Raw genomic sequence first — 28000 nt, 5'->3', positions numbered from 1 at the left:
CCATGTGACCGCCTTCCTTATCCGTGGGGGAGGAGGCGAGAGTGTCCGTTAATAAAGTTTCAGTTTGTTTTACCTCATTTGAAGGAGTAATGGCTGTTTGTGTCGCTTTGAAGCGGTCAGGATTGTGGCGCAGGTTTATTGTGACCGCGGCTCGGTTTAGCCGCACTGAGCGGGTGAGGTGCTGCTGCTTTAATAAATAGTTCAGTGAGTTGGTCGGGGGATTGGCTTCGGAGTTCACTTAATCGTGGAGACTTTGAACAGATCAGATCGTGCCGAAAGACGCACTGAGTTCACGTTTTTTTGGAATGAGAGCTGATGAAGAAGCAGGGCCAACCAATCTCTATATAACGGAGTTAAAAATCTCACAAAACCAGGCTCTAGTCCAACACGTTTATCTGGAAGCACTAGCTTTCATTAGGTGGTTGTGGAGAATAAGATCATGATCATCTGTGATCATTCTCCACAACCACCTGATGAAGGAATGCCGCTGTGGAAAGCTAGTGCTTCCAAATAAACCTGTTGGACTTTAATCTGGCGTTTGTTTGTGTGAGCGTTATCAATCCCAGTTCAACACTGGCTCCTATAAGTCACATATAACGAAGAATTGTACTAGGCTTGAAACGTTAACCGTTTTTCTCACCACAGATGCTGGCTGACCTGTTGAGTCTCTCCAACTTCGTCACGTAAACGTAGTGAAGTCTTGACGTCCAATATTTTAAAGTTATACAATCAGCAAAGCCTGTATTGTGTGTACCCTGAAGGAGCAGTTTACGTGGCCCCATTCTGTCACCTCCTGCCTTCACAATAATCCAACTGTCTCCACCATATACGGTCAATCATATAGTCCACGTTGACCTTGTTTCAAAGCCAAACCAGTCCCACTTGCCTGTGTTTGGCCCATATTACTTATTAAGTGCATTGCAGCAAGGTCCATCTCCACACATTGTTTGATCAGTGTAAATTAGGTGAATAGAAAATTGCAATATTCACAAGATACTCCTGGAAATACTTATGTGCCAGTACATTCCTAAGTTTTAAAAACTTGCTGTATGAAAATATTTTTGTCCCTGTTGTTACCCTTATATGTGTCTTGGTACTGTTAATGGTGGAAATAGTTTTTCTTTACTCTGCAAATTGTTTGTAATTTGGAACTTGACTAAATCTCCTCAGGAAGACTGTTCTGACCTACCCGTGTAAATGTAGGTCCTCATCTGTGGAACAGTTCTTCTAAATTATTTTTAGACCCTTTCAGATATCTTCATGTTCCTAAAGTGTGGTGCCCTGTAATGTACTCAAGACTCCAGTTAGGGCCAAATCAATATTTCACTGATTTAACCTAGCCTTTGAGTTTAATGCCTATTAATAAAATCCTATGCTTTAACTACTCCCTAAACTTGTGTTACCATCTTCAATGATAGATGTACCTGCACATGCAGGTGCTTATGCACCCAGTTTAGAATTGTTTTCTTTGTCTCTGAATGTTCTTTCCCTCAATTCCTATAAGTATTCTCGCATTAAAATTATCCCTCCATCTGGCAGGCTATTCCATTAACCTTACTTTCTTGAACAATGCACAGTTTAAGTATTAAATTTAGTATTGTTTGCAAATTGAAATTGTACCCTGTACATATGACTAGACTATTACTGTACAACTTCCCCACACAAAGTATGGGGGTCCTAACACCAATCTGGGGAGCTCCATCACATTCTTCCTGCAGTTTGAAAATCAACTGTCAATGTTGCATTTCCTGCCAGTCGGGAATAATTTGTTTGTTATTATCTTATTCCATCACTCAACTTTTAATCAAACCTGTTATTAATACTATAAATGCCTTTTGAAAGTTCATATTAACCTTATCACCCATTTATTATCTCGCTAAAGTAATTAAATTAAATCTGATTTTTCACTAACAGTTAATGTTGAATTGTAATTCTAGAAGTAGCCTCACCAGTGGGGTTAAAGTATCTGGCTTTTACTTGCTAATCTTATATTTACGCTTTTTGGCAATTGTGAATTTCTAGTTCACTAGTGTCACCTGATTGGAAAATTGACTACTGCCTCTACAATATGTAATGGTTTCCCTTCATATTCTTTGTGTTTTGTCTGGTCCTGGTATTTTTAATCCACCTAATCCATACTCTATCAATTTTAAACCTTTCAGTTGTTTGAACTACCTCCTCCATGTGGGTAACATCACTTTCTAATGGAAGTATTCATTTAATACTTCAGCCAAGCCCCTGTTAAAATTATTTTTTTAACCTTACCAGCCCCAACTCCTTAAATGTGCATTAAATGCCACATTCCATTGACCATTTGTAGTCAGCATATCAATTATGCTCACCAGTTTATGCTTGCAATCTTCAGATCACTTGTGTTGACCACAGGTGTGATTCTACTATTGGACATGTCTGAAATAATTCAGACTAAGAATTACACCAGAAATCCGTCTCCGTCTCTATAAACCAATGTAAGATTGTTAGGCTCACTGAGTACAGCCCTCATGGAGAGCACAATGGAGTGTCACTACATCTGGAATCTGGCTGAAAACAAAAGATGCTGGAGCTCACAGAGGGTCAGGCAGCATCAATGGAGAGAAAGCAAGCTAACATCTTGAGTCCAGATGACTCCTCAGGAGTGCTCTCCTCAGGAGTCATCTAGATTTGAAACATTAGCTTGCTTTCTCTCCATGGATGTTGCCTGACCTGCTGTGATCTTTGGCACCTTTTACTGTCAGTTTGGGTCAGGCTATCTGTACACAAATCCTACCTGCTCCATAAGTGCATCTGAACACTTGTGTGTCTTGATTTGCTTTAGTAAAAGATATTCCAATCTGGTTACAATCTTTTGCCTGGCTGACACTCCTGGATCCTGCAGATGTATAATCGTATCATGCCTCAAATGATAGTACCGACACAGATTTGAGCATTTACTGATGGCTCTTGTGGCACAGTGGTAATGAATTTATTTCTGAGCCAAGTGGCCTAGGTTCAAGTCCCACCTGATCCAGAGGTGTCAGAGTAACTTTGATTAATAATTTGTTAGCGCTGTCATGTCACATTGATAGTATGCTTACCTCTGGATGAAGTGACATGGGTTGAACATGCATTTGCTGCAGAGGTGTTGCATAACTAAAGAGCATGATTATAAAATATCTAATGGTAACGTCCCTACCTCTGAACCAGGAGGCCCGGGTTCAAATGACACCTGCTCTAAAGGTATACAATTACAGCTGTGAACGAGTTGAATAAAAAAAAATCCAGGTTCAGTATGCTACATTTCTGCATGATAAAAGTTACATATTAATATACAGGATGCTACTTCATGACAAAAGGAATTTAAATACATTTGCATCATTGTCATTGGGCAGAGAAAATATAATAGGATATAATATAATACAATATCTGCTGCATTCCAATAACAACAACCTGATCAATTGCAGTCTACCTGCTTGGTCTGAATGCTGAGATTAATAGTTGACCATACCTGCTGTTTCTCTGTGATAAAGATGGTCTGACCAACCAGCACCCACTTGTTATTTAAACTGGTGTCCTAGTCATGCTGAGTGCAATGTTAAAGAATTTATATTATTGATTTTTCTATTTTTGCTTCCTAACAATTGATACTTCTTGACAACAGTCTGAGACTAAACTAGACTGTTCTGATGAAGAATCTTCTAGGAGAAAGTGAGGACTGCAGATGCTGGAGAATCAATTGTTAGGAAGCAAAAATAGAAAAATCAATAATATAAATTCTTTAACATTGCACTCAGCATGACTAGGACACCAGTTTAAATAGCAAGAAGGGCCTGTGCCCGAAACGTCGAATCTCCTGTTCCCTGGATGCTGCCTGACCTTCTGTGCTGTTCCAGCAATAAAGTTTCAACTTTGTGATCCAGCATCTGCAGACCTCACTTTCTCCTGGCTCGATAACAGCACAGGTTGCACTAACTGAGGTTACCATGAAGGATTCTTGTCCTCTCCTGAGGCTTGGTGACATGGGTTAAACCACTAGCAATCCTTTCTCTGACAGCAGCCCTACTGTTTGCTAGGACGATGGGAACTAATTTTCTTTTCACATCAAAATGTGCATGTAATGTTTTGAACTTCTGTAAACACTGCAATGGGATTTAACTGCCACGTGTGCTGATCTGTTGTAAATTTACAGTCGAAGAGCGTGGTGCTGGGAAAGCTGCCTGACCAGCTGTGCATCTGAGGAGGAGAGTTGACGTTTCAGGCATAACTCTTTCAGGAAATCCTGATGAAGGGATTATGCCTGAAACATCACCTCTCCTGCTCTTTAGATGCTGCCTGATCAGCTGTGCTTTTCCAGCACCACACTCTTCAACTCTGATCTCCAGCATCTGTAGTCCTCACTTTCTCCTTGTTGTAAATTCAGTAGAAATTTCAAGAAAATAGTTGGACTGTCAATTTGCATGTCAGAATGGAAGATCAGAATCTCTGTGGAGGTTATTGACAATGTATATTTCTGGAATGAAAACTTTTGAAACCTTGATTCCCACTGCAGTTGCATTCGTAACAGTATAACCCACACTGCAGTAAGTATGAAAATTTAACTGAACTTCATATCAATTTAGATCAAAGCCAATTAGTGAATTAGACAACAAAACACATTTGTTATGGAGTTTATTGGGTACCTAATCTTAGAGCATACCTCACCATCAGTCCAATCAGTTTCTCCCTTTATTCAGTTAATTAATCCCAGTAACTATCTTAACTACTTGCAATATCATCCGATTCTCCTCTTCTCTATAAATGAAACTTTTAAGATATACAAAGTCTTTGAACAAACCTGATAAAAATCAAATTCTATTTCATATTCTATATCTTACCTTATACAAATTAGTAACATTTTTACATATTCCATGTAATAGTCATATTCCTACTGTAAACAAAAATATTTAATCAAAGAAACCCAAACCAATTCTTTTTTTATTCTGTTATCCTTTTTCCTTCAGGTATGTTCCTTGGAGGGTCTCTAATAATTTCTTGGCACAAGTATCTTTCTGTGTAACTCTTTAACAGCCCATTTTATTTTAGAAATCACTTTCTAAGGTTTCCTTTCTGATAGCAAGATGGCTCCTCAGTCACTTCTCAACTCCACCCTATATTGAATGTACATTGTCCCAATAAAACCGTTTTCTGCATATAATTCTTTGGGCAAACATTTCTTATTGCTCCCAAAGAGGATTTCCAATAGAATATTGAATATATACACCCATCTTTAAATTTAAGTTCTTACAGTGAGCCCATTTTTCTACCCAAGAAGACCCAAGTGTAATGCTTATACTTTCCCCAAATCACCTGTGGCTGTGTATATTTTTTTATGTACAGTGACACAATAAAAAGACATCATTGTGCAAAGATTTTTATTATTCTTTTTTTTTCTTCACCACCAGGAAAGCACCCATGTGGTTAATGAAACACTAATAAGCAAAGTCTATTATGGGCAATGCTATCATGTAAGAAGTGATGGGGAGAGGTCAGGAGCTAAATCAAAATGGAGTTGGAAAGGGAAGAAAGCCTAGGTGGTCTCCCATCCAAGTACTAACCAGGCCTGAGTCTGCTTAGCTTCTGAGATCCAACATGTTCAGATGAGTATGGCCAGAAGTCTTGAGCCTCTTTTTTACCTGTGCAATCAATGGAATCATTATTTGCAATATTAACACTCCAGTGATGAACCTTTTAATTTGTAAGCTTTGTGAAAAAAAATCTTGTATTTACATCTTTTGATATATATTTTCATATCAGTTGTCTATCGTAATAAAAAGTACATTGACTTTTTATATTGTGAGTAAATGCAACTCAATTTGAGCGCAAGATCCTTTGAAGCAAACTATCAATTAAGCTTTTGTGTAGTAGGCTGATAGATTTATTGGTACTCAACTTCTAGTCCTTCATTTAAACACACAGCTGTCATTTGAACAGTTTAGAGTACAGCTTCAAACAAGCATCTTTAAGTTTGAAAGTGTTTGCAAGTTATTACTCTTGAGATTACTGGATGTAAACCTTTTAAATGTTCGGTTTTGATTGAGGTATAATGGAAGTAACCAGGCATATTGTTGAAAATTGTGTGGTTTATAAGTTGCATTAGGAAAAGCAGTGATAATACTAATGAAACGCTTTAAATTGTTATTTTTTGGTCACATAAAATAGTTTTGATTGTGTTGTATTTTTGTCTGCAGTTTTTCAATCGAGAAGCCAAGATTCTGTACCAAAGTAATGACTCTGCTCAAAACATAAGGCTTTCTCAAATGGAAACACTGATGCTGCCTCCTGGAACATTTCAGGGTAAAGTAGCCTTTATCACTGGTGGAGGTACTGGACTCGGGAAGGGAATGGCAACTGCCCTGTCCTCTTTGGGTGCTGAATGTGTTATTGCAAGTAGGTAAGTAAATGAAATGTACACGGTGAATGATGTTCCTCAATGTTGCTTAACTTCAGTATATTGTATCCATAGCTACTTTTTCCTTTGTTATGTACTTAAGGTACATTAAAACTGATTCATTTTTAAGGTAAACTTCACCAAGGTAAGTACAGATGATCAATAAATTCTGTCGTGCCAGCAATGTCCACATCCCATGAATGAATAAAAGTAAATCAAAACTTCATGAGATATACTACAAGACTTCTCTGAGTTGCATTACAGCTAAACATTTTCTTGATGCATTGTACCACTTAAGAGAAAGTGAGGACTGCAGATGCTGGAGATCAGAGTCGAAGAGTGTACTGCTGGAAAAGCACAGCTGGTCAGGCAGCATCCGAGGAGCAGTTGTTGTCATTTTGAGCATAAGCTCTTCATCAGGAATAAGCACTTCATTCCTGATGAAGAGCTTATGTCTGAAACGTCAACTGTCCTGCTCCTCGGATGCTGCCTGACCTGTTGTGCTTTTTCAGCACCACCCTCTTCGACTTGGGTTGTACCATTTAAACAATTACTTTTGGTTCCTTGATAGCTTTGTTTTTGTTGTGGAAGTGAAGTACATGGTCCATGAAAGATTTCAAATTTAATTCCTGTTATATGCTGAATTAGCTAGGAAAATGCCAATATTCTTCAATGTTCCCGGGTTACACAAAGGGAGCAAAGATAATTCTCCCTCTAGTCACAACCCAATGCTGAAAAACAGTATCATTTTGAGTACTCGTTAAGATCAGTGTCTGCTTAGGCTGTGATACTCCTTACAGAGGAATAGCCAGATAGATAAAGAATATCCACTTGTGTGAGAAGCCAGTAGCTGTTCAGTACTTATGGTTCTGGAACCAGTAGGAGAGATGACAACCTCAAAACCAAGGCATAAGTAATCTGTGCTGTGGCAAGAGCATTTGGTCAGTTCCTTTGTACAAGAGAAGAGTTGACCAAGTTCATAATGATCACTCAGGGATCCCTAATAACATTGCGCGTATGTAGCTATTAGGTAAAGTCAGGAACAGGCGAAGTCATGCTATCTTCCACAATGAAACAGCTTTCTGCCATTCAACATCAAGACTCTCGTGAGCCATGTGCATTTGGGCAATGTTCTGAAAGATGATCACCGAGTGCACAAATTCTAAGCAATGAGGATGTCCAGTAGAAGACAGAAAACTGGAGTTTAAAAAAGAACAAAATTATCTAGAAATTAATGTTACATCTACAATGAACAAAACGTACACCCAGCCTTTTCCACATGGGGCACTGTCCACAAAAACAGCACCAAAACAAAGTCATGATGCCACACTCCTACAATTTTGAGGTTATGTTTTAGTCTAAAACAGCAATGGTGCCTGCTCCTGATCTCTTACAAAGCTGGACTTTCCCTTTCTTGATGACAGGTTAAAGGGTGATCTCTAGCCATCCAACAGCACAGATGTAAGCAAGCAAGGTAAGCAGCCAATCACAACAAAGTATTAATTACCCTTTAGATCTACCTTAATTTTTCAGATAACAAAATAAATTAAAGCCAATATAAAGATAAATTTTTCATTACAGGTATGGATTTTTAAAAATTTTAAATGAAGAAATCTGACATTTCATACCACTGTTTAGTGGACAACATTTCTGCATTGTTCTACAGCTCTTAAAGGTGCTCTCAGTTTTAGTGGACTAACTACAGAGTTTGTTCAGCATTACCAACACAAAATTTAGATCAATAATCCAAGCATGCGTTTACTTGCTGAAGAATAATTAGCAATTAAAGAAGTATTAATCACAGCACTTGTCACAGTGTCAGTTATCTAACATTTTGGTTTATTTTGTAAGGGCAGCAATGGGCTTAGAAATCAATGCTTGTTCACATCTCTTGAAAGCCTTTTCTTAATAAAACATCTATTGATTTCAATTTTGAAATTTGTAATTGACATATCTTCCACAATCTTTTGAGTGGGGGAGTCCAGATTTACATTTCACAGTTCTTTCTGCTTTTCATTCCAAAAGGAACTACTGTATTCTGAAGTTTGTGCTGTATGTTACCGGCCTCGCAGACCAGAGGAAATATCCTGCAGAATTCCTTAAACATTTTAAACACATAGAGTCATAGAAATGTACAGATGGAAACAGACCCTTCAGTCCAACACGTCCATGCCAACCAGATATCCCAACCCCATCTAGTCCCACCTGCCAGCGCCCGGCCTATATCCCTCCAAACCCTTCCTATTCATATGCCCATCCAAATGCCTCTTAAATGTTGCAATTGTACCAGCCTCCACCACATCCTCTGGCAGCTCATTCCATACACATACCACCCTCTGCGTGAAAAAGTTGCTCCTTAGGTCTCTTTTATATCTTTCCCCTCTCACCCTAAACCTCTGCCCTCTAGTTCTGGACTCCCCGACCCCAGGGAAAAGACTTTGTCTATTTATCCTATCCATGCCCCTCATAATTTTGTAAACCTCTATAAGGTCACCCCTCAGCCTCCGACGCTCCAGGGAAAACAGCCCCAGCCTGTTCAGCCTCTCCCTGTAGCTCAGATCCTCCAACCCTGGCAACGCAACCTTCTAAATTCAAAGGATAACGGCCAAGTTTATGGAACTTGTGACCTTGACATCATCAACCTGTTGAATTTCTGCAGGATGTCAGACAATCCAGGATAAATGTAGATCAGGAAGGTGGTAACACTTTCAGAGACAATGAAAACTAAAGAAAAGATAGCAATGTAATGGTAGTTGTATAAGACAGTGCTCCAAGGATTATTGGATGGAATCTTGGTAAGGTGTTGACATCTCGTCAGTTGGATGGGAGCTAATGCGAGACCAATGCCTCTTCATCAAGGCCTGTTAAACCCCAGTTCCTTGCCCTAAACACACAAGGTTAGAACATAAGGTAAAGGAGTATAATCAGACCATTTAGCCCATCAAGTCTGCTGCACTATTCAATATAGCTGATGTTTCTCAACTCTGTTCTCATGCCTTCTCCCAATAACCCTTGATGTCCTTACTAACCAAGACACCATCTATCCCGGTCTTAAAATAACTCAATAACTTGGCCTCCATAGCCTTCTGTGGAAATGATTTTCATCTATTCACAACCCTTTCACTTAAGAAATTCCTCCTCATCTTAATTTTAAAGGGTGGTCACTTCACACTGAGGCTTTGCCCTTGGGTTCTTGTCTCCTACTTTTGGAATCCTCTTCTCCACATCCACTCTATCCAGCCATCAGAATCCTCAACCGCTCCTTATAAGACAAGCCCTTCATTCCTGGGATCAGTCTTTTAAATCTCCTGTGGACCCCTTCCAAGACCAGCATATCTTTCCTTAGATATAGGACCAGAAACTGCTCTTCAAGTTCCAAATGCGATTTGACCAGAGCCTTATACAGCCTCAAAAGTATATTACTTCTCTTGTATTCTAGCCCTATCAAAATTAGTGCTCACATTGCACTTATAGATTAGATTACTTACAGTGTGGAAACAGGCCCTTCAGCCCAACAAGTCCACACCAACCTGCCGAAGCGCAACCCACCCAGACCCATTCCCCTACATTTACCCCTTTACCTAACACTACAGGCAATTTAGCATGGCCAATTCACCTAACCTGCATATTTTTTGGACTGTGGGAAGAAACCGGAGCACCCGGAGGAAACCCACTCAGACGCAGGGAGAATATGCAAACTCCACACAGAGAGTGTTATATTAGTCATTTTCCAGTATATTGCAATCTTTTATGCTACTAGCTAGCTTACCTTTGTAGTTTTTCTCTTCTTTGTTGTTGCCTTTTTAGTTGTCGTCTGCTGGTATTTAAAAGCTTCTGATCCTCTGGCTTCCCACTAATCTTCACCACATTTTTTTGTTTGGTTTTATGCTATCCCTGATGTACCTTATCAGCAACAGTTGCCTTCCCTCCCCTTAGTATGTTTCTCCTGCCTCAGATTGAATTTCTACTATGTCTCCTGAATTACTCCCAGAAACTCTTGTCATTGCTGCTCCATTGTCTTTCCTGCTCAGCTCCCCTCCCAATCAATTCTGGACTGCTCCTCCCTCATGTCATTGTCGTTATCATTGTAATATTTTTAAGTCTGATTCCAGCTTCTCCCTTGCAAATTACAGGGTGAATTCTATCATATTATGGTCACTTGCCCGAGGGGTTCCTTCACCTAATCAATTCTGTTTTATTACACATCCCTAAATCCAGAATTGCCTGTGCCGTAGAGGGCTCTCCCACATGGTGCTCCAAAAAACATCCTGTAGCTATTCTGTGAATTCCTTTTCTTGGCGTTCACTATCAAACTGATTTCTCCAGTCCACCTGTGTATTGAAGGCCACCACGATTATTGTAATAATGCCTTTTTCCTGATTTATTTTCTGCCCCATATCCTGAGTGCTGCTGGGGGGTCTGTCGTAATTCCCATCAGGGTCTTTTTCCTTTGCGGTTCCTCAACTCTACCCACAGTGTGTACACCTTTTGGTCCTATATTGTTTGTTGTTATCAATTTTAAATTGCTAACAAAATAAAGTAGTGCTGCATCTGCAAAATAAACTTGTGCTACATCTACAAAATAATCAAAACTAATTCCTTACATTAGAAATGTTTGCCTTTTAGAAAACTAGATGTTTTGAAGCAAACAGCAGAAGAAATCTCTTTGCAAACTGGAAACAAGGTAATTGGTTGTAATCTCAATTCAGAAGTAAATTTATGAACAATTGAATTCATTGCGCATGTCTCTCTGACTGTCCTTACTAGAATGTCTGTGGTTTTATTGGTATTTTATTGATATTAGCTTTCAAACTACTAGCCATTGGAAAATCTGGTTGTCAACCAAACTTTGTCAGTCAAGTTCCACTAAAATCATTGTAAATATCTTTCATTCTTAAAACATGATGCATAGGATTATCCTGGACAAATATCTCATTCGACAGCTTTATAATTTTTTTATCGTTTTGGAGCACAGTTATGAATATAAATTCATTGTTATGAGCTGAAATTTCTTCCACTTATTACAGTAGGTGTTGCTGTTTCCCCAGCTTCACTTTTCATCTGAGTGTTAATGTTCTACAAAATTTGCTAAGGGTTAAAATAATCTTAAAATTTTGCTGGGTGTGCAACTACAAATGTTTAGTATAAAAATCCAATACTATTTTTGAATGATTACAGCACAAAAATATCGTGAAGTTGTTGCAATTTTAAGTGGGATCACAATTAGAAATAATGAACAGTAAGCTGAGTGATGTTTTCAATGTTTGTCTAAAACACTTCTGATAAACAACAGGCAGTCAGTAGGAGCCAATTTAAATGACATGCTTTGTTTCTCATTGCCCAGGAATTTACTTGTACTAATTTCTAAATTTAATTGAATTGAATTTGTCACATGTACCGAGGCACAGTGAAAAGCTTTGTCTTGTGAGCAATATAGGCAGACCACATAGTTAAGTAAATAATAGGAAAACAGCAGCAAAAACAAAAACACAAGTACAGGTGAATGTTAAGATTTTGTGATTCCATTCAGTATTCTAATAACAGTAGGGTAGAACCTGTTACAAAACCAGCTGGTTCTTGTGTTCAGGCTTCTGTACCTTCTCCCTGATAATAGAGGTTGTAGAAAAACATTACTAGGGTGGGTTGGATCCTGGTAAGTGAATTCTATAGTTGGGAGGTTGGCTTATGTGATTATCTGGACGGAGTTCACCACTCTGTAACCGTCTCTGATCTTGAAGGTACAGTTGCCATACCAGGTAGTGATACATCAAGATAGAATGCTCTCGATGGCACACCTATAAACGTTGGCAAGGGTATTCGCCATCATGCCAAATTTCCTCAGATGCCTGAGGAAGAAGAGACATTGTTGCGCCTTTGTAACCAGTGCGTCCACTTGAAGAGTCCAAGAAAATTTGTTGTGGATGACCACTCCCAGGAGCTTGACACTCTCGAGTGTAGCACTGTGAAAAAATGCATTGGAAGACTTGCCTAAGAGATGAAACTGTACCGTGAAATCAGCTGATAATTGTGATGTTTTGACATTTCACATATCGCCTTACTATAATTAGTTTTAGTTTCTCATCTTCATGCTGTTCAGTTCTTTCTAGCTGTTTGTTCTGTTTAGTTGCTAATTAATGAAGATCTCAACTGAAAACTGCTGAAATGGGTCATTCAGCAGCTGCAAATCGAAGATGGGGCATGTTACCCTCTGAAATAGATTTTTACTTGCATAATATATTTATAATTTTCCTACAAATAATAAATCACTTTAGTCTGGTAACAAAGCTTGAAAGTTTGAAATATTGGTAGTTAGTTGATTACTCTATTTCCTGATTTGGACTGCAATTGTCACAAAAGATGCCTCAATTTGATTAGTTCCAAAGGCATTGATTTGTTCCTGGCATCAGATACCCAATGTGAGTAAATTGCTGCTCAAAGTCTGCAATTACAGTTTCTGGATATCTGAGACCTGGTAGCTTAATAAGCAGTGAGCATAGTTCTTTCAATAGTCTCTCTATGAAATCCAGGCCAATAACTCTGTCTTCCCCCACTGTAACAGTGAGATTAAGAATGTATAGTTCCTGTCTCTGCTAACCTTAGGTAAATAGGACTTATGTAGAAAGTAGTGAACACCATAATACAGGCCAAATCGCTTAATTTTACAGGAGCAATTAAAGTTGTTACACTTTTCCTCTAGGTTCATGCAATTCAGTGTGATGTGAGAGATCCAAACGCTGTGAAATCTACAGTGGAGCAAATGTCTAAAATGACAGGACTTCCTGATGTGAGTACACCAAGTAAGGGTATTGAAAGGCTTCAATGTGCGATCCTGACACAGGGATAAATTAACTGCAAAAACACCAGGTTCCAATGAATTAAGAAAATAGAAATCTCCCCATGTTGAAAGCTTTCATTCTCCTTGTGCCAACTATATCTATTGTTAGCGGATGTAGGTTTGCTTGCTGAGCTGGAAGATTCATTTTCAGACGTTCCGTCACCATACTAGGTAACATCTTCAGTGAGCCTCCAAGTGAAGCACTGGTGGTGTAACCAGCTTTCTATTTATATGTTTGCATTTCCTAGGGTTGGTGATGCCATTTCCTGTGGTGAAATGATGTCATCACAGGAAATTAAATCACCAACCCTAGGAAATGCAAACATAAATAGAAAGTGGGCTACACCACCAATGCTTCACTCAGAGGCTCACTGAAGATGTTACCTAGTATGGTGACGGAACGTCTGAAAACAAACCTTCCAGCTCAGCAAGCAAACCTGCATTCAGAAACTCAACCTGAGCTACAAATCTTCTCAAAACTCGCTAATATCTATTGTTTTGTTGGGTTGAAGAGATGCACCTTACCTAAACAAGCCTCTGAGACCTTTGTATGAGGCTTAGTCCTGGAGCATGCAGGTGTGAATTAATTATGTTATTGTAAAATATTTACATTAATTGACTTTGGTACGTGCACACACTAATATTAGTATTTCATAGGGATGCTATTAGATAGCTGGTAGAAACACAATAGGCCAGGTGGCTATTCTATGACTTTATGCAGTTAGAGTCAATTAAAAGTACAGCTAAAGCAAACAGTACGCATATGTAACATAAAACGAAAAATGCAGATGCTGGAAATCTGCTGCAAAACACACAAAAATGGAACTTATTGGGGAAGTTCAGGTCCAGCAGCATTTGTGGAGAGAAAACAGAACTAACATTCAGGTCCAGTGACCCTTCAGCACTGATGGCATCGAGAAAAAGGAAGTATTTATGCCGATGACAGGATGTGGATTGAATGGTTAGTTAGAAGGGGAGCCCAGAAAGAGAGAAAAAAATATTAGGCAGATTAAGGGATTGAGACAGTAAGCCAGGGTAAAAATGAATGTGATAATGGGGGCTATCATTGAGTGAAAATAGGTTGGATGTTCTGAAACCAATGCATTTCATGACAGCACCTGACATGGGGGTGATTAAAGAAATGGAAGGTGGTGTTCAGGTTCTGAAATGACTAAACTAGATATTGAGTCATAGAGGCTGTATTGACCCCAGATGGAAGATAAGGTGGCATCTCCTTATTTTCACCGACTAATTTTCGCCCACTCGAAGACCTCTTTGTCACCTGTCTAGTTTCTTTTCTAGCTCAGCTTACTATCTCAATCCCTTTGTCTGCCAAACTTTTATTCTCCCTCTCTCTAGGATCCCTCTCAACCTATCTGCTCAATCAACTCTTCTTCCTCTTCCCCATCCCAATCAGCATAAATATCACTTTTTCTAGCTTGAAAAAAGGTCACTGGACTTGAAACATTAACTCTCTTTTCTCTTCCCAGATGCTGCCAGACCTGCTGAGTTTCTCCAATTTCTGTTTGAGTATTCACATGGAGCACTAGTTGGATTTGGACCAATATAAAATGTCATGGTCAAGATCGATCTGTAGATCAAGAGGTTTCAACTGTAGTATTTTAAGATCACATTCCGTGTGTCACTTGCCAGACTATAGTAGCATCTATCAGTCTTCAGTTGAATAGTGTTTTGATTTGCTACTGGTTTGAAATCTCAATGTCCTGTGGATTTATCAATTTCAATCAACAGCCTTAATGCTGTTCAAATACTGTTGGATTTAAATATTAATACTTGATAGACCCTAGTAGTTGACTAGGGTCCAAATGCTCAAATAGCAGCTTGACATTTTGTGACAGCAACATTAATTTTGCTGTCCAGGTTATTCTTGCAGCACTTCAACAATAAGCTGCTAAAATCTTGTGATGACGGTTTCACTGATCCTGTTCTCGACAGCTTTGAAATAGATTTCCCTGCAGCAGGAAAGGTACTGATAACTCATTTGTTCCTCACTTGATAAGCGCCATCATTTGGCTTTTGACTGTGAAGTATCTGGCTTTCATTACATACTGATATAACTTGTGTATGACTAATTCCTGAATGAGTTCTCAAAAGTTCTATTTTTGAGAGAGAATGTGAAACCAGTTCATTTATTGATGTGATTTGTTGCATGTAATCAAACTTGTGAAAATGTTTCAGTGGAATTTTCAATCTTTTAAATCATTCCTGACAAATAGAATAAGGTTGGAAGAAGGTGGTTTCCTGCCCCCAGTGAGTTACTGGGAGTGATATAAAAGAACACCAGTCATGATGTATTGAATGGTAGATCAGGCTCGACTGGCCGTACAGCCCTCCTGATCCTATTTCTCATGTTCCTAATTTTTTTTAATTCAGGTGGACAACTCTGTAATTTCCAACCTTGGAGCTCCTCAGTGGACTCTTGGTTTCTAAATACCAACATAGGTGCATTTCATTACCTTTTATAAACTTAAGTAATAGTCGAGATTCTAAGACTAAATGTTTAATTAAAAACTAAGCATTTGACCTTTACATGAACGTTACATTAGAGAGAGTAAAATCCAGCCCCCATCACGTCATGATCGCATTTGAGAGTCAGAAACTGTTCCCATCTACACCAATGCCAAAAATTGTTCAAGGATCCAAAAGTATTTTTATTATTGAATTTTATTTGGTAAGTAATCTCTGTGGAGATCCTTTTTTTTGGTGAATTTAGTCTGTGCAAGTGTTATATAATTTATGCAATTGCAATATTTTTCCTAGTGCAGAAAAGAATAAGACTTGGCAGCATTGTATACACTGAATGTGAATTAAATCTATAAAAATTATCCTCCTCTTCAGAAACACTTAACAGGTCCCAATCTGTGACTTGATAAATAGCATTATTAAGTGGATTATCAACTTCTGTACATCAGCAACCATGTTATCATCAGCCATATCATTCCACAAATAATGACCTTCTGTGCTATAAAGTGCCTTGGATATCTCCTTTTTCCTGAATAGTTTGACAATGTCAGTTCTTGCTTCTGTCAGAGCCAAGTGTTCGGTTGCATTGTACAGCTTCAGCATGCTGTGCTGTCAATGCATTAGTCATTTTCTTGGACACTGCGCTGAATAGTTGCTGAGTTGATCTTGCTACCCAACTATAATAACCTGGCATGAATCATTACTGCATTTTGATGTTGCAGACTGCATTGAATGTGCATTTTTTAAAGCAATTTTCTTTCTTTGCACACTAGGTTATTATCAATAATGCTGCTGGAAACTTCATCTCGCCTTCGGAACGTCTTTCTGCTAATGCTTTTAAAACTATTGTAGATATTGTCCTTAATGGTACTGCATATGTAACTCTAGAAATTGGAAAAGAATTGATTAAAGCAAAAAAAGGTGAGGAAAATGTTTTTGTGTTTTAAAACATTGTATAAAAATCCTGAAGTATATTACAAAATAACAGAATGATTTTTGTCCAATAGATTACATGGATTTGATGCTCATTAAGGCTGTAGGTTCAGTTCTCACTTCTGAATTCAAGTCCATTATCTAGACTGACACTTCAGTGTTACGTTATTGGATCAGTTGATAAAGTGGGATCCTCCTTGCTTGTGTGCATGTAAAATGTCCGGTGGTACTTTCTGCTTTCATATTTTTTAATTTGAAATATGTTTGTTTGTAAAGCAAAGAGTGTTGGCTATAGGACTGAAATACTTCACCTTCAGTCATCAGCAGCATCAAGCACTCCCAGGATAAGTCTAACAAGTCCACTAGCAATGTAAATATATCCTGAGGTTATCACCAACTAGACACTAACCTGGACTAGCCGTATCTGCAGGAGCATGCCTAGCCCTAGGAAACCTCCGTGGAATAACACAACTTCTGACTCCAAAGCCTGTCAACCAATAGAACGCACAAATCAGGAGAGTGATGGAATGCTCCCATTTTCCTGAATGAGTGCAGATCCAACAATACTCAAGCAGCTTGGTATCATCTTCAACATAGCAACCTGCTAGCTTGGCTACACATCCAGCCTCACCTTCACCCATGTGCAATAACAGCAGTGTGTACATCTGCAAAATCCACTGCAGAAATTCATAAAGACTCTTTAATAGCTTATGGCCATAATCATCAGGAAGGAAATGGTAGCAGATACATGTCACTGCCTGATATAGGTTCCCCTCCAAGCCATCCTCAATTCTGACTTGGAACCATCATTGGGTCAGATTCCCAGAACTTCTTTCCGAACAGCATTGTGGAGGTACTTCTCCAAATGAGCAGCAGTGGTACATGAAGGCAGCTCGCCATCACCTCTTCGAGCAAAACTAGGGATGGGAAATAAATGCTGGCTCAGCCAGTAAAACCCAAATCCCTTGAAAGAATACACTAAACATTTTTTTTGAGTGGAAGTTTGAATGTGGAAAATACAGAACATAATTTATTGTCACATGATCAGAAGGCAACGATCATGTTCATCTAATGTATGCTTCACTGAGTGAATGAAGATTTTGCAATCTGTAGTAGTTTGTGTCTTTTAGGTGCATGTTTCCTCTCTATTACTACCATCTACGCAGAGACTGGATCAGGATTTGTCATGCCCAGTGCCTCTGCAAAAGCAGGAGTGGAAGCTATGAGCAAGTGAGTTATAATTGAAATAGTTTGTGTAAGATTAACTGTGGATCTATCAGCACTCCTTGTTATTGTAAGCTACATTGAATAATATCACTTAGTATCTGCACATCTGCAGTATATTGCAGAATGCCATAGATTGCTATCTGATGTGTTCTTGCCCTTTCACAAACTATACTATAACTAATATACCTCACTGATCGATTCAGAATTGAAGTATGTATACAAGTGTGATTTTATGGTATTTGTCACCTGAGAGGCAATGGCCTAGTGATATTAATCATTTTGTTATAATGTAGAGACACAAATAATATTCTAGGGATCTCTGTTCAAATTGTGCCATGGCTGAAAATGGAATTTGAATTCAACAACAGTTTGGAATTAAGAGTCTAGTAATGACCATGAAACCACTGATCATCGAGAGAAACCCATCTGATTCACTAATACCATCCTTCTCTGATCTAACTGCTCTGGTTTCAATGTGACTCCAGACCTACAGCAATGTGGCTAGTTTTTGGGCAACCCTTCGGGCAATTAAGGATGACTGGTCAGTGATGCCCACATCCTTACAAAAAGTAGCCAGTAAACGTGTCAGCATTGGTTAAAACTTGTGCATTCAGATGGAAATAACTTAATTTATCTTAGTTACTGCCTAGCAACTCTTTTACCACAACATTAATTTTCAGAATTGAACCTCATTTTTTTCAGATTTTTGTTATTGGAACTATCTTATACAAAATATTGGTTTAAAGATTTTTTCCTGTCTTTTATTTCTTTATCCTATAATTTTCCTTCCATCTATTTGACATCTGATTAAATTTATTTAAATATTCTAACTTGCTCCTGGTTTAGTCTTGCAAAGATCAATCTTCCCTCTTAAAACATAATGAGAACATATCAAAGGATTTAAACTATGTGAACATTAGGTAATTTGCTTTGTTTAGCAGTTCAGTTTGATGTTGGGCTAATTTGCTGTTGGCCTGAATTCCATCTTGCACCACACCCACCCCCCACCCCCCACCCCAAACTAATTGATCCCTTTCAATTACCTTCCATATCCCCAATGACAGAGCATCTGTTGCTAACTGGAGAAGAGAATTCTAAACAACTTGCTACATATCTCCATCCTGAATCAGGCACTTCTTAATTTAAATCTGTTTCCAGTTCTAAATAAGGTGAAAACGTCCTCTTAGCATGTACCTTGTTAAACCACATCAGAGTCTTCTGTTTGTTTCAATAAGGTGGTAAATAGTGAGGAGGATAGCCATAAATTGCAGGAAGATATCAATGGAATTCAACCTGGAACAGTATGAGGTAATGCACTTGTGGAGAACTAACAAGGCAAGTGTTTACATGGTGAGAGAATACTGGAAATTACTGAAGTTCAGAGGGACCTTGGTGTTCATGTCCACAGATCCTTGAAGACAGCAGGACAGGTGGATAAGGTGGTTAAAAAGGCATGTGTAATCTCTGATCACATTATAGGAAGGATCTGGTTGTTCTAGAGAAGGCATGGAGGAAATTCTTTGTTTCCCCAATTTTAGCCTGCAGTGATCCTTACCATGATTTGCCTCACCATTAGCACTTATGCCATCAAAGATGTAAGTGCTTAACTTTGTTAAAAATCACACAACACCAGGTTATAGTCCAACAGGTTTAATTGGAAGCACTAGCTTTCAGAGCGCCGCTCCTTCGTCAGGTGGTTGACAACCTGGTGTTGTGTGACTTGTAACTTTGTACAACCCAGTCCAACACCGGCATCTCTAAATCAAGCTTAACTTTGTTGTTTCCTCCCTAACCCTCTCTATATCTGTTTTAAACATTTTTCAGAGTTTTTAGTACCTGTTCTAATAACTCATTTGGCTCTGTTATCTTCTGTATGCTTTTGATTCTGTATAATGCCTTGAGGTGTGTTTTTTTTATTTATATAAATAACTATTTTTGAACCTAGTGCTGTCTCTTTATATTTGTAGATATTCAATGGGTTAGTTTCAAAATCAGAGCCTGTCTCATTCCCACACAGTATTTGATCTTGTAATTGTTGTTTTCTAACTCTTACTGACTCTAAATGCTTTCAGATTTCTCACTTGTGCTTTGGATCATCTTCATGACCTTTTGAGTCACCCACCCAATTTTACCATCAAGCATGCAGCTTTTCTGCCTCCTATTATTAATGTATCTTTGTGACTTTCATGTTCTGTTGACCTTGAACTTTGCTTTCAGGCCCATACATTCTTCATCACAGAGAATGTAACTGAGGTAATATCACCTATCTCTACTTTCCTCAATTTACCTGCTTCTGAAACTTCCTTTCTTGCCTTTGCCACCTTGAGATACAACTATTTCAGTGATCTCCTGGCCAGCCTTCCACTTTTCTTGCTCCATAAATTTTAGTTTATCTAAAGTCTGCTAATCCTTTTCAAAATTTATCCGCATCATCCAGCTACTTAAATCGCTCCTGAAGCTTTAAAGTCTAAAATTTTAATTTGTCGTCCCATTTTTAAAACTATTTATGGTCTTGAAGGCACTCTATCTGATCCGTTTTTACTGTTCAACTGCTGAGCTTCCACTCTCCCCAAACACTCCATTTCCCTGTCGTGGGATTCTTGACCATGAGCTTGGATGATATTCCTCCATTGTTTTCAACTATGTCTACACTTCTCTGAACTTCTCTATAACTGCCCACAACTGGCTCCTCCTTTAAACCATTCATCAATTTTTTGATCAAACTTTTTTGTAACCACTTTTAGCCGCATGTCCATTTTTTCATTAGTTCTGTGTTGAGCACTTGGACCAATTTCACTGACAAAAGTCCTGTACAAATAAGCTACTTTGTTCCTGTTTATCTCCTCTTTCCAATCAGTTAATCGAGGGTTTCTTTGTATTCAGCCAGTGGATGTTAACTGGGGTTTCATTGTGCACAGGAGAGGGACTCCTGTGGTGCAGTGATAGTGTCCCAATGTCTAGGCCAAAAGATCTGGGTTCAAGTTCTATCAGCTCCATTGGTGTGTAATAACATCTCTAAACAGATTATTTTCTAATCAATCTTGTGCGCAGAGGCAGACAGAACTTGTGACTGCTGAGTTTTGAGGTCCATGTTTATGATGTGTTTCAGTAAATAAAAGCTTAAATGTGGTTTGTAAAAAAACAATTGTGCTACAGTTCTGTGATTTACTGTCTGGCTATTTGGTTAAATTGCATCATTCCTGCACAAATTGCTGCCCATCCTTTACACCACGGCATGTTATCCTTTGGAATTTCAGGTCTGCTTATTATAAAACACTTTGGAATAATAAATTTAGTAGGAATACATGGTGTTGTAGATTCTGTATTTCCATTCTTCCCTGCCGGAATCTGCTGCATTAATGCTGTACATGATCTTGAAATCTTATCCAAATGTCGTTTAGATTGATGAATAAGTACGTGAATAGGAGAGATTTTGGAGGGATATGGGCCAGGAGCAGGTGGGAGAGACTAGTTTAGTTTGGGATTATGTTCAACATGGACTGATTGGACAGAAGGGTCTGTTTCCATGCTGTGTGATTCTATAACTTTATACGTTCTTGGTCAAATGGACAATGGGTATTGAAGTTAGCTTGTTATATGAAGTTTGGTATCCTGTTACATTAGTCAATAATTATCAATATATTGCAGAGATTTGATGTACCAAGTCTCCCATAAGCAGAATTAGAGTACATTAATATCCTTAATACTTAGCAACTCTACATTAAGCCTGAAGATGCAACACAATAAAACTGTAGACACCATGCTATTTAAATTTACATTGACAACAAGTGTAAGTTAACAAAGTCATCATCTAATCACACCTTCAGACTGGTGATGTCACAACTGTTTTTCTTGTTGCAAAAAAAGTGCACAAAGCTGAAAGATTTTAACCAAGTAGTTACTTGCATGTTCACTGCAACTTTAATTTAAATTTAACAATTGACACCATGCCCACTACAATAGCATCCACTATATTCCCCTGCAACATAATAGTCCTAACCATAAGGAACCTTAAGCTAGAGATTTCATTTGAGTTGGCACACAATTCATTACCTTGGTGATTTCCAGTTTTCCTGACTTTGACTGATTTAAAACTGTTCATTTTCATCTTTTCTCGTACCCATCTTGCAGTGTTCTGCTTTCTATTTTCCTCAACATTCCATCTTTCTCCTGCCTTTTTAGCCACCTCATTCTGTTTTTCTAACTTGTCCCACCCTTTTCCCCCCCCTAATACTCCTCCTGCCCCCACAACTCCCTCTCTCCTATACCCCTTACCTCTGACGCCAACAACCTCTGACGCCAAATCTCTCCCTCTCATCCCCCAGCCCTTTCAATTCAATCCCTTCAGGCCCCATGACTCTGTACCAGACACCCTCTCAATGTTCCTCCAATCACAGACTGGTTCTGATTTGTGTTTGCTGCAATAGCCTTATTTGTGAACGATAGGAAGCATAAGAGAGAAGCAGCCTGTGATTATAGGAGTAGCTGCTCTTGTTCTGTCCATTCAATTAATGATGCTTCCAGGCAGATTTGATTTTTTCCTGAGCGTTCTGTATACTGCTACATCACCAGTGAGCATGGGCATTCCTAGAACATGTTACCTGGACATTAATACCATTTGCATTCCCCTCTTAGCCATTCTGAAACCATTTTCTGAGTTTACAAAACATTTCTAGCTTGTATATAGGCTTCTTATTATTATTAGATATGCTTTAAAAATGAACTGAGCTTAATGTATGTAATCATCCTATCACTCAGTTTAATCATGCTGCCTACAACTCAATACTGAAGTTTTAATTGTAACATTAAATATATTGATAAGAATATCTTCCTATTATTTTATGAATCTATATATAAAGTGAGCTGTGTCAAATACTTTGAAAGCAACAGTGCAAAGGATTTTTTCTGCAGGAGTCCTGAGTAGATGTTTTATTCATAATTTTTGACATGCAACTTCAAAACAGCAGATAAATCTTTTTGAACTTGGGCATATTTAGTGGTTTGATGTTTGACATTTTGTTGAAGTATTATGCACTGATGTCTGATTTGTTTCCAAAATAAATCTGGAGTTCACACTTCTGTGCAACCTAGCTTTTAAACTGTATTGAAAATATCACTTTGATATTTTGTAGTGTTTTCTTTATTGAAGAGGTAGATAAAAGGAATATCATTAGACTCTCAGAACAGTACAAAGGGTCTAAATCACCAAATTTTATTTCAGAAATAGTTTTATTTATTAGGGTGCAGTGACATTTCAAGCTAACCCAACGGTAACCATCATAAGTTGCACAAGAGAATGATTTCAGTATTTTGGAAGTGATGTCTTTGATGATTAATAAATATGCTGTTAATTAAATTTGTTTTATTTCCTGTTTTATCTTTTCAAGTTTCAGTTGTTCCAATGTTTTTTGCCTTTGCTAACACAGAAACTGATCTTTCTTTCTCTTTAATGTACAGATCACTCGCTGGTGAATGGGGCCGATATGGTATGAGGTTCAATGTGATTCAGCCCGGACCTATTAAAACAAAGGTATTGGTGATTGTACCAACTACTTTCTTGTTTGTGAAAATCCCACCATAGCCGATATTGAATTTTGTATTCAATAAATATCTGAAATTACCCAAATTAATCTTAAGTGACCATGTAATGATTGACATGACAAATGACATTTAGGAAACAAAGTCTGTCATCCTCACTTGGTCTGGCCTACGTGTGACACACAACCCACAGCAATGTGATTTACTCTTAACTAGGCCATTTCAATCAGTTCAAGAGCATCTAGGGGTGGTCAACAAATGCTGGACTTGCCAGTGACACCACATCTCTTTTGAGAATGAAGGAAAAAGCCATTATTTTTCAGCTTCAAATAATTTTTTGTGTATATCCAATTTGCAAGTTTTTTTAGTTCAAATTAATTTGAATATTTGCCCAATTTTGTTTTCGAGATGTATTTAAATTAATTCTCAAGATAATAGTTTAAATAACTTACCAAGCTGCCAATGTTTTGCAGTCATTCCATCATACAGGGAGCTCTGGCCTGAGTGGCCCTCAGTTTTACCCTTGTGGGATATTAAGACAATATTAACTTCTAACTATCTACAAAGACAATAACGGAGTTCAAAATAATTACAGCAGATTAACCATGCTCGGTGCAACTTTTTTTTTCATCTGCATTGTGACCTAGAGATAAGCTCAGCCAAAATATACATCCAAAGAAAATCAGCACCTTGTATCTTTTCAGGTGATGAATATGACCTAATGCCAATGATTGATTAGACATTTTTGTTTCAGACAATATAGAGGTAAAGCCGTGCAACAATCTTCAATACTAGTGTATTAGCAAGCCAATTTGAGCCTGGATTTAGCTCCTTGTTTTGAAGTAATTGTATTACAATTCAGAGCTGAAGATTTCTTTACTGAGACGTGTTGTGACTTTCAAATTAAAGTTGTCTGGTCAGTTTATTATTTCTGCAGCAAATCACTTGTATTTTCTGTTATTTGTAGGGTGCCTTTAGCCGACTTGACCCAAGTGGTATGTTTGAGAACGAAATGCTGAAGAGAATTCCAATGGGCCGCTTTGGTACTGTGAATGAAATTGCCAATCTTGCTACCTACCTTTGCAGTGACTATGCCAACTGGGTTTCAGGAGCAGTAAGTTAACTTTGGGAAAGAAATAAAACCAAAATAAACTGGATACAGTTAGCAGATATGACAGCATCTAAACTGATAGAAGTTCATTTGAGTTTTAAATATTAACTGTTCTCTGCAGATGGTTCCAGATATGGTGAGTACTTCTGGCATTTTTTATTTTATATTTCAAACATCTACAGTATTTGTCTTTAATACTTAGATTATGCTTGATATTTATTTAAGACACATTCTCTTGATAAAACCTATAGGCAGGCAATGAAAAGCTCTAACAAGACAGAACTGAAACCTTGACATTCAGCGAAGTTACCTTTCACTAGGAACTCAAATGGATGAGCTTTACGAATACAATGTCTCCCAGAACTGGTCAAATACTGGAGAGCTCGATTCCGTACTGGTTCCTCATTAATTTCCATCAAGTACAAGAGACAAGGCAGAAATCTGAGAGTGCTCTCTATGGGCAAAATTGCAACAAGACAGAAGAATATCAGTCTTCCAAGTTGAAACGATTGTTATGTTGGCATCCCATCGCAAGCTTCAACATCCACCATCTATCATTGGCATACAATGGCTGCAATTCCCTACAATCTAAAGGATATAGTGCAACACGCCACCTGGACTTATTTTTGGTAGCACTTCTAAATTTGTAATTTCTACTACTCAGATCAAAGCCATCAAACTTGCTTGAGTGCAACATCCCCTATGTTTCTCCATTTCTCTCACTATCCTGGCCTGCACTGGCTACTGTACTGTTATGGATGTTTAACAAAATGGTTGTTTTGAAAATCTCATAGACACTTACAGCATAGGAGGAGGCAAAACAGCTCATGTGTCCATGCTGCTGATAAACAATGTTCTTGACTACACTAATCTAATTTTGACTCTGCTGGAAGCTATGATAGTGCACGTAAATATTTATACCAGAGTTTCTGATTCAACTTTGGCATTGAGTTCTGAACTCTATGGTCTGAATGAAAAAGATTCTCCTCGGCTCTGCTTTTAGCCTCCTAGGTAAAAACAATGACTGCAGATGCTGGAAACCAGAGTCTAGACTGGAGTGGTGCTGAAAAAGCACAGCAGTTCAGGCAGCATCCGAGGAGCAGTACTCCTACCTGTTACCTTAAATGTATGTGCTCTGGTTATTCACCCTTCTTTAATAGAAAACATGCCTTCCTATCCATCCTATCTGTGTCCTTCAATCAAAAGTATCTTTTTCAGGTTTTGTATCAATCTTCACTGCATCAAAGAAAACAAATCCAGTCTATCCAATTTTTTCTCATAGTTCAGGCCATGCCCTGTCCAATTTGTGACGTCGCCTCCAGTGAGTTGTTTAATTAACCACTACCATTCATGACTAGCTGTGGCAGTACAGCAGACTTTAGATCTGATCTATTGATGGTTGTTCATTATTACGTTTCCATGAGTTTGGTTTTCTTGCTTAAGTTCAAGGCTATTAAGTAATCTGGGGAAATGCTGAAAAGCGAGACCTGTTGCCAATTTGTTTTCCTCTTGTACTCATCAGGATAAATGCAAGATTATAAACTTTCAAAAGAACACAACCATTTATGCTGTAAAAATAAATATCTGAGAAATAGCATGAATTGGTTGACAAATTGACTGAGTTGTCGCTATGGAGAAAACAGTTGGCAACAGTTGGCTCTTCAAGCTACTGGATAAAAGCAATAACTTGATCTCTGGTATTCTGTATTACAACTGCACAAAAAATGTCACTGGTGAATTTTGTTTATATTTTGCAGTAAAGTATATTTTTAAATAACTGAATATTAAACTTGTGATTATATTGTTTTCTAGGTCATACGCTTTGATGGTGCTGAATATGTTTCCATAGCTGGTGAATTTAACAGTCTACAGAAGGTAATGTCAACTTCAGCTATTTTTCCATTCTTATATCACTCCTTTCTTAAGTCTTCATTTCATAAATCCATCAAACACAAGAGACAGAGCAAAATATCCATAGACATCCAGGCTGTCAGCAGCCTTTTACCAACCCAAAAGGTGTGGTTTCCAGCAAACTACATTTTTGCTCACCATCATACTGCACCACCACTAAAACTCTAAATCAAATTTTATTACATGTTGGTACTAAAGCAGGAGCTAATGATTGCTATTACTTTTTGTAATACTTTAGTTTTGGATTCAATCTCTATTTGAATTCTTTTATGAACTTGATTTGCCAAGCAACATTAACATGTTCTTTTAAAATTTTAGGTCACAAGTGAACAATGGGATATGTTAGAGTCTCTGATCAGGAAGACCAAAGGTTCCTAAGTATGTCATAAATCTTGCAAACAACTGAACAGAATTTAAACAAATGTTTGTCAAGTGTTTTTCACCAGGCATCATCTTAACTTTAAAGAAAATAAGTTGATTTACTTTAAATCAGTTTCGTCAATTTATTTTTAAACCTTTTGTAATATCTTTTATAGCAACAATTTTGATGCTAAAGTTTATAACAGTAAAAGATTATCAATGCTTGTGGAATCATAGTTTGACAATTGCACTGTTGAGGTTCTGCTACTCTAATCAGTCCAAGCATGAAGCAGACACAAACTGACTTACTCTGATAAGTTTCCCAGGTAATATGTTATAAACACTTGTGTGATGCCATGGGATAGAAATTGAGGAGATGAATCCTTGAGCTTGTAAATTAACTAGTAAATCTTTTTGAAAAGAAAGAGATGCATACCAGTGTGGTGTCCTAACCCTTTGAAATGTATCATATGATATTAGCTTGAAAATTAAATTTTTAAACAATGGAATTATAAGACTTTATATTAGATTATGTAATCAAAACTTCTAATTACTTGTTTCCTTCTGACATGTCAAATTAAAGGCAAGTTTAAACCCAGTGCCCTGCACACTGCTCCAGTGATTGCATTGTAAGCAAAAAGTTCTTTTATAATAAGTCTGCAATCAATATTAAGTGTACAGAATAATTTTAATAGCAAACATTTCTGTTTAATTGCTATTTGTTGGTTTAAGCTGTCTTAGCTGTTTAGTTTCCTCATACCTTATTCATTCTGTTTTCTCAGTCTCTGAATTCTCTGTATATAAGTATCTCCTGTACACATTTTCTATGTCTGTTTGTTTATCCCAGATGAAGAGAACAAAATCCAAGTTAAAATAAGCAGGAAAAATAAATAAGGAAAAAACTAAATGGGTTTTAACTTCATGAACTCATTAATAAATTGCATAGTACCAGAAACTTTCAGCTTCAATTTGTTTTTACTTGTTGGCATTTGTTATCCCTCAAATTGAAAGTATTACACTTTTTTTAAAAAAAAAACAGACATTTGGCACAAAAGAAACAAATGATTAATGCAAATCTTTTCTATGGGGTTGATTTTAATATCTTTAATTGTAAATTATGGAAATTACACAATGTATCTTTTATACCTTCAATACATGTATTAAACAATCTTGACCAGTTTGTGAACATTTAATATAA

The 28000-nt window shown here is 37.8% G+C and overlaps 1 protein-coding gene across 1 annotated transcript; it reads left to right on the top strand.

Annotated features, from left to right (window-relative positions):
* On the top strand, window positions 1-27982 carry decr1 (2,4-dienoyl CoA reductase 1, mitochondrial). The gene is made up of 10 exons (XM_043688124.1): window positions 1-173; window positions 6204-6406; window positions 11030-11087; window positions 13101-13187; window positions 16496-16643; window positions 17786-17885; window positions 23340-23412; window positions 24388-24534; window positions 26344-26406; window positions 26761-27982. The coding sequence occupies exons 1-10, from the start codon at window positions 90-92 to the stop codon at window positions 26818-26820; spliced, it is 1023 nt and encodes a 340-aa protein (XP_043544059.1). The 5' UTR covers window positions 1-89; the 3' UTR covers window positions 26821-27982.
* The last annotated feature ends 18 nt before the right edge of the window (window positions 27983-28000 follow it).

Source organism: Chiloscyllium plagiosum, chromosome 4, assembly GCF_004010195.1.
Source record: "Chiloscyllium plagiosum isolate BGI_BamShark_2017 chromosome 4, ASM401019v2, whole genome shotgun sequence".
Taxonomy (NCBI): domain Eukaryota; kingdom Metazoa; phylum Chordata; class Chondrichthyes; order Orectolobiformes; family Hemiscylliidae; genus Chiloscyllium; species Chiloscyllium plagiosum.
Note: the sequence above shows the minus strand (reverse complement) of the source record. Positions and strands in the feature narration are given on the sequence as shown.

Coding starts and splice junctions, on each gene's coding strand:
- decr1 (XM_043688124.1), top strand. CDS start 90: ATGGCTGTTTGTGTCGCTTTGAAGCGGTCAGGATTGTGGCGCAGGTTT. Junction 11,088..13,100: donor CTTTGCAAACTGGAAACAAG/GTAATTGGTTGT, acceptor CTTTTCCTCTAG/GTTCATGCAATTCAGTGTGA. Junction 13,188..16,495: donor AAATGACAGGACTTCCTGAT/GTGAGTACACCA, acceptor TTTGCACACTAG/GTTATTATCAATAATGCTGC.